The 18,882-nt window shown below is 50.5% G+C and overlaps 1 protein-coding gene across 3 annotated transcripts in view; it reads left to right on the forward strand.

Annotated features, from left to right (window-relative positions):
• Positions 1-1,629: 1,629 nt before the first annotated feature.
• The window catches only part of TOP1 (DNA topoisomerase I), a 68,521-nt gene continuing 51,268 nt past the window's right edge, over positions 1,630-18,882 (forward strand). For all 3 annotated transcript variants that reach the window (XR_003993915.1, XM_030502526.1, XM_030502527.1), the window contains exons 1-2: positions 1,630-1,828; positions 2,322-2,346. Coding sequence is in view for 2 of the 3 variants with exons in the window: in XM_030502526.1 (XP_030358386.1) it covers positions 1,796-1,828; positions 2,322-2,346 (58 nt within the window). In the remaining variant the exon portion in view is untranslated. The remainder of the gene's footprint in view (positions 1,829-2,321; positions 2,347-18,882) is intronic.

An 18,882-nucleotide genomic window follows, 5' to 3' on the forward strand; every position in this document is an offset into this window, starting at 1 on the left:
CAAATCAAAGCCCTGGTTGTGTAAAGAAGCTGAGGAAAGGTACAGTCTGTGTTGCAGCACACGATGGAAGCTCCAGGAAGACTGGAGGCAGTCCTGTGAGACATGCACCAGCCATGCATACTAAACCTGCCGTTCAGCACGCCGAAAAGAACCCTTTAGCAGAGCTGCTGCAGAACAGAAATGAATGTGTTCAGATTGGGGCTGGGGCAGGGAGGTGCATTTCCAGGCAGGTACATGATTCATTCTTACATTAGCTAAAAGAAAATAAAGCTTTTGTTTCTTTTTTACCCTCCATTTCCCTTTAAAAGAATTTAAAGGGCCTGCTTATGCTGGAAGAAAACTCGCACTGGTTTATCCCTTTTTAAAGCCAAAAGCTCTTATTTGCAATGCACCACTGTTGTCCTTGACAGCCCAAACCTGCCCAGTCTGAGTCCCTCCTCAGCATCACTCGTACCTGGATGCAGGGTCACAGCACCCAGCACAGTGGAATCTCTGTGTGGTTACTGCAGCTTCTGCCTCTAGCCCATACACACAGATGAACGAGAGGTGGGCCACACGCTGGGGCTCCTGCCAAAGGAAATAATTCAAGGGACACCTGAATCATTCCGAGATGCTGGAAGTCATGCCGCACATCAGGGCACTTGTGCTTACACAGGTGCTGTAGGAGCTCACAGGGTTCCCCCTGCAGAGAGTGGGTGTTAGGAATGGCCCAAGTCCCCAACTGCAGGAAGGCATAAACCACAGAACCCCAGCCTGGTTTGTGTTGAAGGGACCTTAAAGCTCACCCAGTTCCAACCCCCTGCCACGGGCAGGGACACCTTCCACTAGAGCAGGTTGCTCCAAGCCCCTGTGTCCAACCTGGCCTTGAACACTGCCAGGGATGGGGCAGCCACAGCTTCTCTGGGAAAAGTCTGTGCCAGCGCCTCAGCACCCTCACAGGGAAGAACTTCTGCCTCAGAGCTCATCTCAATCTCCCCTCTGGCAGGTTAAAGCCATTCCCCTTGTCCTGTCCCTACAGGCCCTTGTCCAAAGCCCCTCTCCGGGTTTCCTGGAGCCCCTTTAGGCCCTGAAGCTGCTCTAAGGTCTCCCCTTCAGGAGCCTTCTCTTCTCCAGGCTGACCCAGCCCAGCTCTCTCAGCCTGGCTCCAGAGCAGAGCTGCTCCAGCCCTCGCAGCAGCTCCGGGGCCTCCCCCGGGCTCGCTCCAGCAGCTCCACGCCGCTCTCACGCTGCGCGCACCGGGGCTGGACCCGCCGAGCCCCCACGCCGCGGCGCCGCGGCAGGGGCAGGGCTCAGCCCCACGCGGCGCCATGCTGCCCAGCGGGGGCGGGGCCTCGTATGCAAACGAGCCCGGCCGCCGGCAGGGGGGCACGACTCGCATGCGCGGTGCGCGCGGAGCGGGGCACAATGCACCGGGATCCTGGCGGGGCGGGGCACGGCATGCAAATGAGGCTCGGTCTGCGCTCTCCGATTGGACGAGAGGGAGGAAGGGGCGGGACCGGATATGTAAAACCCGACCCGGCGCAGGGCGCGCGGGAGGAGGGGTTCGGAGCGAGCACGCGGGAATTGGGGGCGTGGCCCGTATGCAAATATACGCACTGCCACTGGCCGGGTGGCGGCCAGATCCCGCCCCTCCGGCGGGCGGTGCTCGCGCGTGCGCACTGCGGCGGGACGCGGGCTCAGTCAGTTACACAACCGCGGTGCCGCCCGCGCTGCGCGCTCCCGCTCCGCGCCCCCGCGGCTCTGCCCTGCCCGCCGCTCCGCCGCTCCCGCCGCTCCGCTCCCGCAGGCCTCCGGCATGAGCGGGGACCAGCTGCACAACGACTCCCAGGTGAGCGCCGCCCGTTCCCGCGGGACCCCGGCCCGCCGCGGTGCTTCCTTCCTCTCCGGGCCGGCCCGGCCGATTCCACCCCCCCCGCCTCCTCTGTCCTCGCCGAGGGGCGCCGTGCCCTGCCACTGCCCCCCGCCTGCGGGGAGCCCTGTCAGCCCGGCCTGCCCCCCGCGCCGAGCCGCGGCGCCCCATCCACCGGCCCCCGGGCCCGCTCCTGCCCGGCGTTGGCGCCGAGGGGACCTGTGTGTGAGCTCTGCCTGGGAGAGGGTGGCCGGGGGGGGGGTCACCTCGGAGCTGTACGGGTATCGGGGGGCGGTTCACCCTGTGCCCCCGCCATGGAGGGCACCGCGCTGGTGCTTTCTCCTTTGGTGTTTAATTTCCTTACAAACGAGAATGAAGGGAGGGGGGGAATTCCAGCGCCCTCTCCCCCAAAATCCCCCCCCGCCCCAAGACGTCGCTGCTGACCGTGTCTCCCTGTCTGCTCTCCCCGCAGATCGAGGCGGATTTCCGAGCGAACGGTGAGTGTGGCCGCGGCGCGCCCCTCGCCTCGCCGCGCACAGACATGGCGTCCCAGAGACTAAGTCCCGGCTCCTCGCTCACCGGCCCCATTGTTCCCATCGAGCCGCCAAAAGCGGCCCCTTCCCGGCGGCCTCGCCCCGCCGCGACCCCCGCCTCCCCTAGACGAGGCACCGGAGGCCCCCGATCCGACCCTATCGCCTCTCTCAGGGTCTCCTTTGGGCCCCGATTCCTCCCTGGAAAGTCGCCTTGTCGACGGTCGGGACTTAGTCTCTGCGCCATTTTCTTTTTCTGTCGCCTCTGTGAGCCTTTCTCTCCCTCGCCTCCTCCCGAGCTGCCGGCAGCGAGCCTTGCACCGGGACACCGGTCGTCGATCCCCGGCCCCAGCCCCTGCTAACGGGGGGGAAAGCGAAGGTTTTAGCTCAGATAAACCCCCAAGCCGTTATTTTTCCATCGCAGCCTCCCCCCCCGCTGCTCCCCGTCTCTGTTCCTTTCAGGGAATCCCTCCCTTCCCGTAAAATGAAAGGTGATTGCAACATGTTGCTCTTTAAAAGAATCTGCTGCATCCATTTTAAGATCAGTCTGATTCTTCCCTTGCTGTTTAATTGATGCAACTTCACCTTGTTGGGGGGTGGTGGTGGGGTTAATTAAAATAAAAGCCCACATTAAAAAAGGGCCCACACAAAATACCCCAAACCCAACCCAAGCAAAAGCCAGTGTGGACAATTCCAGATGGGCAGACAGCATCACTTCAGAAAGTTTGCAAGCTAACTGTTCATTTTGTTCAGAAACACAGGAGCCCTGTCATTTTATGTATGTTTATAAATTAATATATGCACTTATATGTATCTATATTTTTATATACCCATATAATACTTTATTTTGGGAATCAGGCTGCTAACTTTTTCTGCTTGTTTATCCATTTCCTAATTGCATTTCCCCCCCTCATGTTGGTAGGTGTCAAATTGAAGGGCTTAGGGTGGAGGGGAGGATGTACAACCCACCTTTGTGTGTATGTGCTGTTGTCACTGTTGGGGTGTGAAGGGGACTCAGAGCTGTCCTCTGGCTGGGGAGGTGGTAGAGGACAAGAAATGGTTGAAGATCCCTTGACTTAGAGTGATTTTTAGCATGCTTTTCTGGATGATGTCCATGTGCTTTGTAGGCTACTGCATGTAAATATTGACAAACCTACGTCTGGGTGCACCTTTCTTCCTGTCAGTCCATTGGAATGTGGTTGTATGCATGCAGTAGCAGCAGGCAGTAGTGAATATGGAGGTTTTGAACTTGTGTTTCCATTCTGAATCTACAGTAGGGCTCTATGAATAATTCTTAGCAGAAAAAGGGTGCAGTGGATTTCCCAAAGTGCAGGAATAACTCTTGAAGCGACTTAAATAGAAGCATGTATTTGAATGTTTGTAGTCATCTTATGCTGGGAAGTATTTGCTTAAAGATCACCTTTATTTAGGGAAAAGTACTCCCTGATAAGCTTTTGTTATGTCCTGATTTCCATAGGGGAAATGATGCATATTTGACCTTTCCACTCAGCTTCCAGTGAACCTCTGAGAAGGACTGTTCTCCTCTGTGTTACCACGTGCTCTTTTACTCTATAAGGAGTTTTAGGCACACAGCTCTTAAAACCCTTCCAGTTTTTATTTCTACCATGTCTTGGAGGAATTCAATACAGAAATTCAAAGTAAGGCACCTTGATGGGAAAAAAAGAACTGCTAAATCAATCCTATACCCCACAAGCCCAAACCAGCGTAGGTACCAGCACGCTTTGCTGCCTGGAGTAACTTCTGTGTGGCGGAAGTAACATCATTGGGGCTGATCAGAGGGCCCTAAAATCCAAAATCCTTTTCAGAAACATGTGTGTAAGTCCTGTGAAGGGAATAATGCTGAATAGACAGTGTCCTCCCCGACCTTGGGCCACGGTGGATCTCCTGCAGCCCCGTCCCCTCTGCTTGCTCCAAGCCTTGCTGCCTCCACACAGGGGTTCTTTGCACGTCTGTGTCAGGCGCGGATCCGAGAACAGCAGTTCTCATTTAGGCATAGCAGTGAGGCTCTAGCTCTTATATTCTCATTTTGATCCTATTTAGTGGCAAAGATTAGGAGTGGGTGGGAGGAATTTCACATACTTTCTTTCCCCAGATGTTTAGAGTTGGTTCGTACTTTGATTATTGTTAGGCAGCGCTTACCAGTGGAGCCAAAGTCTCCTTTTAGGCTGCCTTTACTTTTACATATGGGGGAGGGGAAGTTTTCTGGGGGCTGGTACTGACTCATTCTAAATGTTGAATGTACCAGCAGTAAACATTTTTGTTAATAAAGAATGTTTTGGGTGACTTCTGTGTAGTGTATCAGTAATAGAGCAGGTGAAGCACTTTGAAACTTCCTGTTGTTACTCATGTTCGTATCTGGGTCGATGGAGCAGGTTGTGATCACACAAGTTGTTGCAGCTGGAGTAAGGTGGGTGGCAGTGGATCTGCTCACCCATCGCAGGTCACCAGGAGCACCCTGGTTGTAGCTGAGGACTTGGATCTGATTACACCCCTGTTCCATTGATAGCAGGGTAGTGTTGGGGACGGGAGAGGATGCCAGCAGGAAATACGTGTTCCTGGCCATTTCTTGTCATTAAATAGCCAGATCTCTGTAAGCAAGAGTGTCCTGGGCAAATTCCAACTTGGGTAATTACATTCCATCTCAATATCCAGATTCTCCCTCCTGTTTAATTTGGCCATAGTGGGTATTTTTTTCACCTTAACTGTATTTTTAGTATCAGAATGCGCTGCAAAGAATTTTCCATGTTCAGTCCCAGCAGTGCCTGTTTGCAAACCATCCCGAGAGCAGGGTTGTGCTGAAACACTGAGCCCTTTCTGCAGGCAACACCCTCGCAGTCCTCACTGTTGTAGAAGGGAAATAGCACTCTGGAACTATCACTTCCAGTACAGCTTGGTCACTGCAGACAACCCCTTCACACACAGCTATGGACTTGGGGAGATAAGAATTCTTATTTTTAAGGGGTTTTTCCCCTCACTTGGGAAAATTGCACTTCAGATGCAATATCTGTTTGGATTCTGTTGAGTTTTGCCTTTAAGAGCTTTTATTAAGGTTGAACTTAACAACCTCCTACTATTGAGGACAATGTTGAGACTAAAAGCAATTTATCTTCACTTTCAGTTCTCCCACTGTGTTTGCAGAGTGCAGCAGATAAAAGTTGCTTTTGTTTGCAAAATAATCCAGTTGCTATCCAGAACTGCTAAATTCCACAGGCTGCTGGTGGTGTCTTGGCTATTCATCAGCCTCAGATCAGGACTTGTTGTGTGCAGAAGGTGCAGGCATCACCCCAAGCAGTGGGTTTTTTTCCTCTGGCTAACTTGACCAGTAACATTTAGATGCAGTTTGAGGTCAGGATCGCTGTAGTAACCATTACAGTGTAGCACCAGGGGTCAAGTGTGAATTTGCTTGTCCAGCATCAGAGGGTGGCTTCTGGAAGCTGGTCGCCCGTGCTGGAGTGGCTTTACTTCAGTAGGGAATGTTTTTGGAGGAGAAAAAGCAGCCCTTACTGCGCTAGCATCTTATCACAGACTGGCAGGTTCTTTATGTTGGCTCCTGTGGCACCTCTGTCTGTGTCGGGTTGGTGATATGAAGGGGAATGAGCAAGAGGGAAACTTAAATAGCAAGAGCACTGCAGGAACACCTCACAAGCTAAGGAATTCCTGCACGTTTTGTGTTTTACATTAAATTGATGTTTCAGTGTGATAGAGCTGCACATGTAAAAGGTGGGAGGGATTTAAATGCAGACAAACTGAAAAGCAGCATAACTGAGAGCCTTAAGACTTGTCAGTGGTTGTGAACAGTCTGTTGGGGGCCAGGGTCGTTCACACCCCTCCCTGTTGGGGGCCGGGGTGGTTCCCCCTCGCTGCTGCTTTGTTGGCACCCTCTTGATGGCAAGAACCCTTTGAAGGGGAGCAGAGCTACTTGTGCTGCTGGGCGCGTGTCCCTCGGTGCTGCTGCACTAACCAAGCCTCAGGAGCTTGGGAAGCTTGAAGGTAAACGCTGCTCTGTATGGCTCTTGTGCACATCAGGGTGAAACTGGCTTGTAAGTTCCCTGGGAACGTGTCATCACCAGCGTGTTTAAATGTCAGATGTTTGGCAAGGGCTCCAAAACACAAAAGGTATTTAGTGGTGTTTAGATGCAGACTGATATCTCCACTGAAAGTTTCCTTTCCTTTGTGATGTGGAGATGTGAATCCTAAAGAATGTGGTTTGTTCCTTCCCAGAGAAGCTTTGGGTCACTCCCCGCCTTCTCTTCCAGGCTGCGGTGCTGGTGAGGAGCCTGCATTGTGAGCAGTGCTGCCCGCAGCCTTGGAACAATACTTGGGGTAGTTTTAAGTCTGAAACCATTTAGCTTTTTAATTGTGGAAGTACTTAACATGACACACCAACCTCTGCAAAATTCCTTGGTCTTGTTTTCCTGTTGGTTATCAATATGTACACAGCAATCTATCGCAGGGCTTGTGGAGTGTGTCAGTGCAGCTTTACCATAGGCGTTGTCAGATTGTGCCAGGTGAGGCTGCTCCGGAGCGAGTGGCTTTTTGACACTCCTCAAATGGAAATACATGTGCTGTTGGTAGGCTGCTCTTCACCAGCGTGTGCTGTGTCAGTTGTTTGCAGCTGCGTTCCCAGCAGTAGCCTCGGAAGGGCTTTACTAAAGACCTTGAGGTCTGTGTGTTAATTGTTGTGACACCTTCAGCAGCCGGGTTAAAGCTTAATGGGTGTCTTGTGGGAGTGGGAGGTCAGAGCGCTTCTGCTTGCTGCAGCCAACTTCTGCGTTTGTTAGAACTCAGCACAATTACCTAATGTGCTGGAAGCTGTGTTTGGGGGGGTTAATGGCCTGTGTGCTCCCTTCTTGCACTGTTCCCTTTTCCTGCAGTGTTAAGCAGGATCTGTTATTAGCATGCTACCAGGACTGCCTTGTTTACTTGGTAAAACATGAACAACTCTTAACCAGGGACCAGTGTCTAAGTGTCTATTCCATGGCTTCACTAAATGAGGCGCCCAGCTCGTGAACATGAGCGGACACAAATTCAGGTGTAATCTCATTTACAGCTGGGACTTGAGATATTTGCTGGATAGTTCATTGAATTCCAGGCTCCCGAGTTGCGCTGTCAGCAGAAACTGCAATAATATGTAATTATAGCAAGTACTTAACATCTCATTGACTCAGATTCCTCTGTTAATGATTTCAGTGGGTTCCTGTTCAAGTCAGACATGCTGAAATAGCACAAGCCACTACCCTGGTAGAGGCTCCAGCTCGGAGTCTTCCTGGTGCTGTGAATTGCTGTAGTTCTGCTCAAATCAGTGGGTCTGCTGTTTGTTATTGGGCTGCAGGGATGGGCTTTAATGGCACAGTGACTATTTAAGGACAATTTAGCATAAGAAATCACTGAAGATTTATGTGGCTTCTCACGATGGGATAGTTTTAAGTGTGCTTTTGCTGGTTGTGCTAATAGAATGTCTCAGCTCCTTGTGAGACATACAGTCATTCAGAAATGGTTGTTAGCTTATTAAATTTGATTGCCTTTATAGAAACTGCCCTGAGTTTTATAGGAAACCTCATGCTCTGAAACGTGGGAGCAAAATGCTATTGAGCATCATGTATTCCAGTGCCTTGGGTTTCCAAACTTGAGAGAGGATAGTTGTAGCAGTCAGGGTTTCTCTCCTTGCTTCTCTGGGGCTGTTTCGTATGACAGATCTGCCCTGCCGGACCTTGGCCCTGCATAACTGCCGGTTCTGAGCTGTTCAGCACTGTCAGGGGTTAAATAGGTATCATTAGGTTTCAAAATGCTTCCTCCCATTAAGAAATGAGGAGGGTATGAACTTGCTGTTCTTTAGCAGTGAGTTTGCTGCTGACCCACTCTTCTGTAAGAACAGAAATGCCAGTTTTCTGGGCTTTAAAAGGAATTATTATTCCTTTTGAACAGTATTCCCAGTTCCTGCTGTCCTTACTCTGCTGTTAGCTGCCTGTCCTCGGAGCTCCCGCTGCACGTGCCTCCGGTGGCTTGTGCTGTTGGACACTGGGATCCCCGGGGTGGAAGTGCTGTTGTGGCAGAGCAGAGCTCCCTTCGCTGCAGGCTCCTGCTGTGGAGCAGCTGAACCAGTCGCAGTGGTGCGTTCCCGGTGTGTGTGAGACTGCAGTGCTCTTAGCACAGCGCTAGTTCACAATGTCCCGGCTGACATAAATACTGAACAGCTCCAGTGGATCCGATCATATTTAGACTTAGAAATACTTTCATCTTGAATGCTTGCGTTTTAAACTAAAGGTCAGAGAGAGTGAACTGCAGTGGTGCCTTCTGGTCTCACAGGAGAGGTGGGACGTCTGGAAGGTGATGTGAAAAGAGGGGATGAAGTTAGTTTTGTATTCCTTTATTTGTGTTTTGTGACCTCGGAGGTGTGAAGAGCAGTGGGGAGCTGCCGTTGGCTATAGGAACACGAGCATACATGCGTATTTTCAGGTTGAAATTTGGTTTCTATGTTTGGCTTCTGTAGCTCCTCAGCTGATGAACAAGTGAGAGCTCCAGACTTGAAAATGGGAGCAGAGAGTACGGAGCTGCTGTCAGGCTTCCTGAGACTTGCTCTTTTGTAAGACCTACTTTTAACATCAGTTGATTCAATCAGGTTTCTTTGAGCTAAAAGTGAGGTTTTGTTAAAGCTCAGTCTGTGTCAGCAGGAGCAGGGATGTGAAATACACAGTTTGGAGCCAGTCCTTGCAAGAAATGATGTGCTGGGAGATCCTCCAGTGCAACTGGTGGAGGTCAGGCTTGATGCTTTTGGGGAAGTGGGAGACCTTTGCAGTTAGTTCTCTTTTAATATCTGATGATAGAGATGGAGTCCTGCCATGAGGAGGGATGAGTAGAAGGGGGACAGTGTTCAAATAAGAATTGCATCATGGGTTTGCTGGAGTGTTATTACAAAGTTCTAGTGATGTTTTCCATCATCTCAAGGCCTTTTTGTCCACTAGAATAACATACTCTGGGGGAAAAAAAGACGACTTGACCAGACAGCTTGTAAAAACTCCATTTGCTTTGCCCGGGGGAAGTGGCCTTTGTTCATAGCTGTTGCTTAAATCTCAATAGCTTCACTTGAGGATGGCTGTGGCAGTAGTTCGGTTTAGACAATTAACTCACACTGCTGCTGCTGTGCTTTGAAAGTGCCGGTGCCCAGCATGGAGCCTCAGGGCTGGACACACTGAGCTTAGCTCAGGGCTTGGGGAGTGTCTGAGGTGCAGCTCTCGGTGGGCTGGGGCAGCGCAGGCTCAGCTCTGGGAGCGCAGCGGGAAGGGGAGGGTGGGTGCTTGTGCAGGCTCAGCAGGCACAGCCCCATGGACACAAACAGCCCGTGTCTCCACCTGAAGTACCTGAATCCTTTTGTAAGTTTGAAGGTGGTAACTTCGGAAGTTGGGGTGATTGCTGGGTAAAGAGGGACACATCAGCCCAGTGGGAAACTGGTTTATTGTAAAGCTCCTGTCAGGCTTGGAGCTCAAAGTTGCTTCCCAGAAAGCTTCTAATGGGCAGATCTTTCTGAATTCCTTATCGGTGTTTTTGGCAGGAGTGTATTTGTTCGTGTTCACAAGTTCACCACATGCTTTGTGCAGGGGTGCGCACGTGTGTGTTTTTATCTTACACCTTCCTCAGAGAAGGGGCTTTTAGGGAGTGTTATAAAGACAATACCTTCCTTCTGCAGCAGAGAGCTGAGCTTCGCAGTGCCCACCAAAGGTGAAGATTTGCTCCTCATCATTCTGCCCAGCACAGACAGATGTGCGTTACAGACAGCTGGATTTCCATGGAATTCAGCGCTGAGCACAGTGGTTCTGCCGCTGGCTATATCTTTCCATGGCTGGAGGGAGATTGATTTCTGCCTCAGGAAAGCTTGGGGCGTACTTGTAGCTTCCTTACACTCAGTCTCTGGAGCTCATCTTTGGCTAGGTCATGGTTGTGTCCATGGGAGACATGCTCCACGGTGAGGGTGTACCAGTGTTCTGGCTTTGGCTAGCATAAAGGTAATTGTCTTACTACTAGCTGGTGCTGTGGGTTTGGATTTAGTATGGGAATCCTGTTGATAACACGCTTGATGTTTCAGTTGTTCAGACAGCTACCTAAGTGCCTAGCACGTCTCATCAGCTGCAGTGTGCAGCTGAGACAGTCTCTTACACACTGTGTTTAGCAGATAGTGCAGCTTCATTGGGGGAGAACCATCCTCAATGAAGACATAGTTCTGATGCTTCAAAATGTCCCTTTTTCTCCCATAATGCCCATTTCCAGTGATTTCTAAAAATAAACCCTGGTGACTTTTCCTACTTGCTCCTCAGTCTGAAATCTCAGTCACTGATCTGCAGTGTTAGTAGTTGCAGCAAGCCCCTGGGATGCAGGAGTAGAGCATTTTGCTGTGCAGGGAATAAATGATGGGAGCAAATGAAACACGAGGTCTCATGTTGAATGTAGGTAAGACTCCATGCGGCTTGTCCTGGCTGGAACCCAGTGCATGAGCACTGCCTGCCTGGAATGAGCTTTACGGGTGCTGTGTCATTCCTGAAGCGTTGGGCTCACGCCACTGCTCGGTGCATGCTGCATGCCATCAGAAGTTGTCTTGTTCCCATCCAAATGTCTTGTCAGGCTGCTGCCGGTACAGCTGTGTGGCAGTGTCTGAATGGGATCATTTTAAGATGATTTTTAGACATTGACCAGAGACTTTTTCATGGTAAAAAGTCAAGAAAATAATGACCAGGAATGGAGCAATCCCGAAGTAGGGATGGCTGTTAAATTCCCCTGGCATTTGTCGCTTACTCTGACCTATTGCCTAACGCTGCTTCTGCCACATGAGAACAGGAACTCGTGGAGTGTTTTCCAGAACCTTTTTCCATGTTTTATTCTGCTGCACACCTTTCCAGTTTGAACAGCGATGCGGGATGTAACATGGAATAGGTGACCTGTGGTTTAAGGCCAGGGCAGTGTACTTGAGTTGAACCTTTTAATGATGGCAGTGTATCCAGGCTTACATTCCAGGGCTTGAACAAGGGCCAGGCTTGTCAAAACGGCTGCTCCTCTTTCTCTGAGGTGGCAGCTTCTTGTTTTGAAGGGTGGCCTGGAAAGACCTTTTAGAGGAGAGGGTGAGGGACAAGTGGGCTCTTGGCTTCTGTGGGCTTGTTTTCTTCCTTTGAAGACATGGGAGGTGTCTGCTGCAGAATTCTGGGTTAATCCGGAGGTAGAGCTGAGGAACACATAGAGGTGTAACTGGAATGCAGAGATTTCTGGAGTTAGGCTTTCATCTTCGTGGTCTGTAAGCAGAGTCCAGGAGCAGGAAGTGCAGGCGGTGGCAGGGGACACCCTGTTACGTTGCTGTGAGCCGAGGAGGGCTGTCTGCCTGCAGCCTCTGCAGCGGGTGCAAGCGCGCGGAGTTCTCTCTGTCCCGAGGGACACCAGTAGCTAAGCTGGCAATTCCTGTTTCTGGTTTGTGCAGTGCTGTTGTGCCGGGCGGCAGCACCGCCTGTGCCGCTCCTGCTGCGGGCAGGCCACGTGCAGAGAGGCGCGTGGGGAGGGACACTGACACATGGTGCTGTGCCTGGGATTAAGGTCCTTTGTGCTGTTTGTTGTGATCCCCTCCTAAGGCCGTGTTGTTTAAAGAGGGAACGCGATGGGAGGAGAGGGAGTGCTGTGCTCTTCTCAGAAGTGGGGAAGCAAGAAGAGCGCGGCAGTGATGTTTTCCAGCACAGTAATGCATGTACAGCTCTGGCTGGGGCTGGGAGTCAGTTCCAGCTTGGACTTCAGCTTGGTTTTTAATTCTCTCTGCAGCTGAAGGCTGAGGTCAGTAAAGCGGGCAAGAAGGAAAGGGAAAAGAGAGGCTCTGCAGGTGTGGTGTGTGCTGTAAATGCGGAACTCATCCCAGGAACTAGAGTGCTGCTTTTTCTGTGGTACTACATTATTTCACAGACTAAGCTGTTGTGTGCTGGGTTTTGCAGGGGGTCAAGTCACTGCCTTTGCACCAGGGGATCGATGGTTCCCTCGTCTGCGTGCAGGGTTCTGGTATCCAGGTTTTAGAGGTTAGCCTTGCTGAGACTGTCTTCTAACTGTGCTTTGAGCAGTAGGAAGAGCATGTTATGTCTTCTGCCAGTTTGTAAATGCTAGCAAGTGTGTGAGTAAGGTGAGTTACTGGAGAGATAAAACAGCTGGGATGGGCAGGTTCTAGTTTTAACTTGCCTACAGAGGTACACTTACTAGTTAGACAAGCATGCTGCATTTTAATGGAGCCTTTTGGGAAGCGGGGAGCAGGAGCTCTTTGGAGATGCATATGAGGGAATGATTCATTGCAACACAAGCTGCCTGTGCAAAATGGAGGGATGGAGCAGCTCTGGTGACGTACTCTGAGGTTTGGAGTCTAGAGTTAATGGCCACCAGATGGGCAATAAAAGGCTGCTGCTCTTCTTCTGAGGACTGAGCATGTCACTGAGGCTGTTGGTGTGCTGGGGCTGTGGTAATGCTGCGTGTGCTCACGAAGCCCCTTGTGTGGGTCAGAGGAAGCTTTCCTTGCTGGTGTAGTGATGCTTAACACTTAGGTGTTGGCATTGGTTTTGACTGAAGATGAGGTTCATTCAGCTTGGTAACAGTTCACTTAGTGGTTGTGAGTGCTTCTTGGCAGTAGAAAGAGTAAAGTGTGTGTTGTTCAGTGCACGAGTGTGAATTGTCAGATCCAGAGCCAGTAGGTTCATGTCAACACAAATACAATGCAGGAGATGAGCTCTTAACGACAGTGGCCTTGATTAACTTGTGCAGCGTGGCTCCGTCCTGTTGGAGGTGTCAGCTTGCTCCATCTCTTTAGGAAGCAGACACTGGCATGGATCAGAGCCAGGCTGTCCGTGCTGTTAACTCTGCTGTTGGCAAGTTGTCTCACTGGGGCTGTGTCGGTGTTTGGGTTACTTCGTTTTGCTCCAGTGGATTGGAACATCTCCAGCTGCCCAGGATACCTTTGGACGTGAATGTGGATAACGTGCATTTTTCAAGAGCCTTTTCCACTTTTGCCTTCTCATCTCCTTCTGTGTTCTTCCTCCTCCAATCCCAGGAAGCCTCTCAGAAGCCAGCATCTTGTCTGAGTCATAATATCATAGCTGTGTATGTCACCTCATAAGCAAGCTGTCCTTGAAATACCTGTTTTTATGGATAGATACAGTCTCCTCGTTTAAAACCTGCTGCTCTCTGGAGTTTGGTAGCTGTCATAAAGAGTGTTTTTCTTCCATCATCAAGTAGGCTTATTCAGCATCTCTTGTCTCTAAAGGAAGGTTCTTTCTGGGTTTTAGGCTGTTCTGATTGTATGCCTGAAAGAGGAATGCACAGCTTGGCGCTTGGTGCTCTATCTTGGCTGCTTCAGCTGCCAGCGGGCGGCCCTGGGCTCTCCCAGCACCGTGCAGCTTGGTTTGCCCCAGCCCATCGCTGGTCTTGCGGCGGATGGAGGCTACAACTAGGGCCAAGCTGCCTATCGCAGCCACCTGGAACCTGGTGTGTGCAGCCAGCAGGCAGCTCACGGCTGATGCTTGCAGCAGAGGCAGCTGGTTCAGAGGGTTTGGAGCTCCCCGGAGCTGGTGTGTGCTTGCGCTGTGCCCATGGCTCCTCGGTGCTTGGCTGGGCTGGAGGCGGTGCAAACCCCCTGGCCACGTTCCTGAAGCAGCTTCACTAAGTCTTTGTGTCCTGAAGTTAAAGTGTGTGTTTTTAAGCACATTCCTTTAGAGAATGAAGCTGTGGAACATTGTTTTGTGAAACAAGTCCCCTGTAGCTGTATTTCACAAGAACATGAAACAGGGTTCAAAACAGATGTGAGCCTTAATGGCAGGATCAGCTTGTTTTTAATTTAAGTCCGTGTGTTTTTTCTTCCTTTTTGTAAATACTCCACCCAGGCCCAGGAGCCTTATGCTTGGCCTCCAGTCCAGACTAAGAAACCTCAAATCCCAAAGGGAGCTCCTTAGCAGGTGATTTTTTTTCCTAAGATGAGTTTTATAGTGACTTTTTGCGTGTACTAACAGTTCAATCTCAGCAGAGCTCTGCAATGAGTCTTTGACAAGGAGCTCTCTAGGAGAACAGAGTCAAAGCTCTCACTTTGGTTGGTTTTCCCCAGTTTGTAGCACATGGACTACAAACAACTGCAATGGTGATTGCTACCACAGCCGCTTCAGCCTGGAAAGGTAAGTTCTGCATTACTTTTCAGTCCAGATGTGGTACTTAGAAGGGTTTTCTTGGGAACATCCACAAAGTATATGAAGTCTTAAAGCTGAAGGCAAATTTGTGTCATTTCTAGGTTTCTCACAGGTCTCGTTCCATGCTCTGAAGCTGGTGTCATTTGGTCAACAAGTGTCAGTGACAGTCAGTTCTTCATCCCATAAAACCTCAAATCTGAACAGTCTCCCTCTCCCTGCCAGGTATCCCAGTGGTATCCCATTAGGCAGTGTGGTCAGTGCTAAGACAGGGCTGTGGTTTCCCAAGTGCTGTGAGCTGAGTGGGTTTGTTTCCCTGCAGAATGAAATACAGATCAAATGATGTGAAGAGATTGGAACTCCAGAAAGGCATCAGTACAGGAGGAGGTTGTTGGGGATCTTTGTGCACCAGGAGCCATGTGAGGATTCCTCCCTGTGCTTGCTCCAATTTTTCCTTGCACTGAATCACAGCGGAGTTACTCTTGTATGTCAGTACAAGCAACTTCTCATGCTCTCCTTGATGGAACAAGTGCTGCTTGGCATTAACTGCACACTTTTCACTGCAGCAAAGCTGGGTTTTCTGGGAATGTGACACTTGGTATCAGCACTGTCTGTGTGTTACTGTCTGTGGTTATTGCTCTCCCTGAAATTGGCTGTTCCTGCAGCAGGGTGGCTGTTGCACGGTGACGTGCCAGCAGCAGAGGCTCCAGTCCTTGTCACAGATGGTAGTGCCGGAAAGCATCGTGGTTTATATTTTAATCTGAAGGTAACTGGTGCTTTCAGGTCTCTTGTTGTGGAACCCTGGGTTGAACTGGTTTCCTGGTGGTAAACCCTCTTGAACAGGGACTAGTGAACTGTCTCTCAGAGATGCAAACAACTGTCCTTAGGAAGCCAGCTCGAACTTAGATTGCCCCCAGCAAATCTGGGGTATTTGGTGCACCACTAGACATGAACTGTTACTGTTACAAGCTGTTGCTTAACTTTCAGTTGTATTATACCTCTTTCTCTGGGAGGATCTTGCTGTGTCCCTGCCGCTTCTTGGTTTTGGGAATGGCGTGTGAAGTATCTTGTGCTATTTGCGGAGTAGGTTATGTATGTTAAGTCTTCCTGGTGTTATTAGGGCTACTCACCGCGTAGTTTTCTCACTTCCCTTAGTACTGCCGCAGTCATTCATGAGAACTTAAGGCTCTGGTGTTTCAGTATCAGTGCCTTTGGCAGTGATTGCAGGTGGCAGTTGTGATCACAGGAAAAAGAGGGGGGGTTTTCTCTGCTCTGCTGGGGACTGGAGTGCAGGAAGTGAGATCCTGGCTGTTATAAACCAGATCTGGGTTCAGAAATCAACTGGTGCACTTCCAAACCTGGGGAATGCTGTCCCTGGAGCGCAGGCGGACCCGGGCCAGTGCGCTCAGGAGCTGAGGGGTGCTCTGCTCCTGCCTGAGCAGAACGTGCTCTGGGTACCTGGTGTGCTGCCCCTGCCAGGCTGGAAATACCGGGAAGGGGAGGGCAGGAAGGAGCTGCAGAGCTGCTGCTTGGGGCTCTTTGCATAGGAGCAAACTACTGCCTCAGCTGGAGAGGCTGCAGACTTCAGGCTGCTGTTAGTCCATGGAGAATGCATCATAAATTTTAACAGATGTATTGATATAATTTTGACTCTAATTAAGAATCATCATAACATTAAAAAATGGTCTCAACATGCCCAAAACTGGCAGCCAGGGAACTTTTATAAATAGCTTTTCCCTGGCCTTGGAGTTGGATCAGGAACAAATCACGAGATTGTAGATAGTCTTCGATGTTCCTCTGGTTTCCTTTGCCCTTTGCTGTCAAATAATAAGTGGAAAGACGCATTTCTTAATTCTTCCTTTGGAATACTCCTGGAAACAAGTGAGAGAACTTGTTTTTCTCATTTTGGGTTATATTAAAGAGGACATCCGAGTCTCGAATCCCCGTGTTACTTCTGTAGCGCTCATCGTTTGGGACGTGTTTCTAACCCTCCCACCAACCAAGCTCTCGTTTCAATAGTGTTAGGTTTGCTGCTGAGGAAGCTTGCGAAGCAGAGGCAGAGCGTGGTGGTGTGCAGCAGCGCTAGAGCAGGACCTTGCCTGGGGGGACATCACCAGTGAAGCACAGTGATGGTGAGCTCTGCGTGACTCCACATCTGCAGCGTGCTCCCTTCAGCTCCAGCAGCTCCCGCAGTGACCGGCATGGGGGAAGCCCTGTGAAAGCTGGAGCAAGCAAGCTGACTTTCCATACCTGGCTTTTCGGGCATGGGTAAGAAAGGATTCCTCTTGAAACTGAGGAACCAGGTCACCGGGGCAGTTGGTTCAGTTCAGTTTCCAAGGGCTATGCTGGCTTTCTTTTAATAAACTTCAGATGTGAACCAAACGAAGCAAATGTTTTCCTCCTCTTCACAAGTCTCATTCTCAGGGCAGGTGTGAGCTGTGTCTGAAGATGTTGACAGTGCATTCCAGCCAAAGTCAAACCAAACCAGCCACCACCACACACCCAAGCGACAGAACTCCCCAGACTGATAATACATTGCATGAGCTTTTTAATTGCAAAGGTAGGAGTTGATTCTGCTCAGCAAAGTAGCCACAGTGTGTTACATCCTGCATTACCAGTGGCATTTTACGGTGAGGTGTGTGTCTGGGTGTGATGCAGCAGCTGCCACTAGTGAGACTTGACCTGGATTTACCAATGGAAACATTACAGGTGCAAAACGAGATTAAAATCAGTGACTTCAAGTACCAGTTTGATTGTGCTGATGTGAATTGCAGCCTTGCAGAGGAATTTGGTGCATTCGAGTATTGCAAGCGTAGCCTTATTGTAAAACTGGCTATTAAAGCTGCTGTGACCTGCACTGCTGTGGTGATGCTTCTTCCTCCATCCTCTGTCCCTTCATTTCAGAAGCCTCACGAGTCCAGTTGGAAGTGCAGAGATCTCAACTGTCATTAAACATTTACCTTTTACTCACTTTCTGGTGTGTTTTGGCTGTAATCAGGTTTCTTCTTCTATGCTAATGGTGGTAGTGTCCCCTTAGGGGAGAGGAACTGCATTCCCTCCCTTGTGTTGAGAGTGGGACTAGGGACAAAGCAGACTTTGGTGTTAAGATGCTTGCAGACAGCCCTTGGGATTAGCCTGGAGTGGGTGAGAGATCACTGAACTCACCCACAGTGGGCACAGAGGTGAAATGGGGCTGTATCCATCCAGTGCAGCCCTACACTTGAAAGAAACCATTGTAGATAGGAAAAACAACAACAAAGCGGCTGGAATCTGTGGGAGTTGCTCCTGCAGTGAGGAACCAGCTTGATGGGGATAAAAGTATAAGTGCGTGGTGTGCTGAGACAAACCTTTGGCAAGACTTTGGCCATGCTTCCCCATCAGTTCAGCTCAGTAGGCATGGCACTGAGCAAGCAGGAGGAGAACGCTCTGACTCCAGGGTGTGAAACAGTGGGGCTGCTTGGCAGAGGTGATTTAAAGCTTGTACCAAGCACTTCTCTGTCTTGCAGACTCAATTTATACTCTTAATAGTGAGGCTTGTGGAAGCCTTGCGCTGTTCCCAAGGGTGCTGCCTCTTCAAATCTTCCCTCCCTACAGCAGGCAGGAGAGCAGCACTGGCCAAAGCCACATCATGTAGTCAAGGGATGGTTAATAAGAGGCTTTGAAGCAATGCCATCAGAGCCTCTCTTGAGGCTGCTGAGCGCAGCCGGTACCGCTCCCATGTGCGGGGCTGTGTGTGTGATCCCGGCTGCTGACAGGAGCTGCTCACTGCACAGCAGCGTTCCGATGCGCCTGCCGGGGCTTGAGCCGCTCCAGGAGCGGTGCTCGGGGGCAGCCCTTGTTCTGGGTCAGGGCCAGGCAGTCGGACACGCCAGCCCCGTGTCCTGGTGCGAGTGCAGGCGCTGGGAGCTGCGGCATCGCTCCCGCACTGAGGAGGTGTCAGGATTTCACATGGACTTTACAAACCAATTTGTAGTGAATCCGGGAATGCTGGTGATGTGCGTGCACAGCAGTGGAAGTGTCTGCGTGACACCATGGCAGTGTGTGATTCCTGACAGCACAGCAGTTCTCCTCTCGGCCACCGCAGTGTTCAAACTGAAACTTTTCTTCTTATGCCCCAAATAATATCAACCTCAATTTTCTTAATATAGCTCAAGTTTCTATTAACCTCTGCAAGAACTAGGAGCTGGAGTTGTGTGCCCCTGTGTTCTCCTGGTGACCTGTCTGGAAGCCTGCGTGCAGTAAGCGGCTGGTGACTTTGCATTAGAAATCGTGTTTGCACCTTTCGGGTGATGGTACAAAGAGCAGT

Source organism: Strigops habroptila, chromosome 13 (assembly GCF_004027225.2).
Source record: "Strigops habroptila isolate Jane chromosome 13, bStrHab1.2.pri, whole genome shotgun sequence".
Taxonomy (NCBI): Eukaryota; Metazoa; Chordata; class Aves; order Psittaciformes; family Psittacidae; genus Strigops; species Strigops habroptila.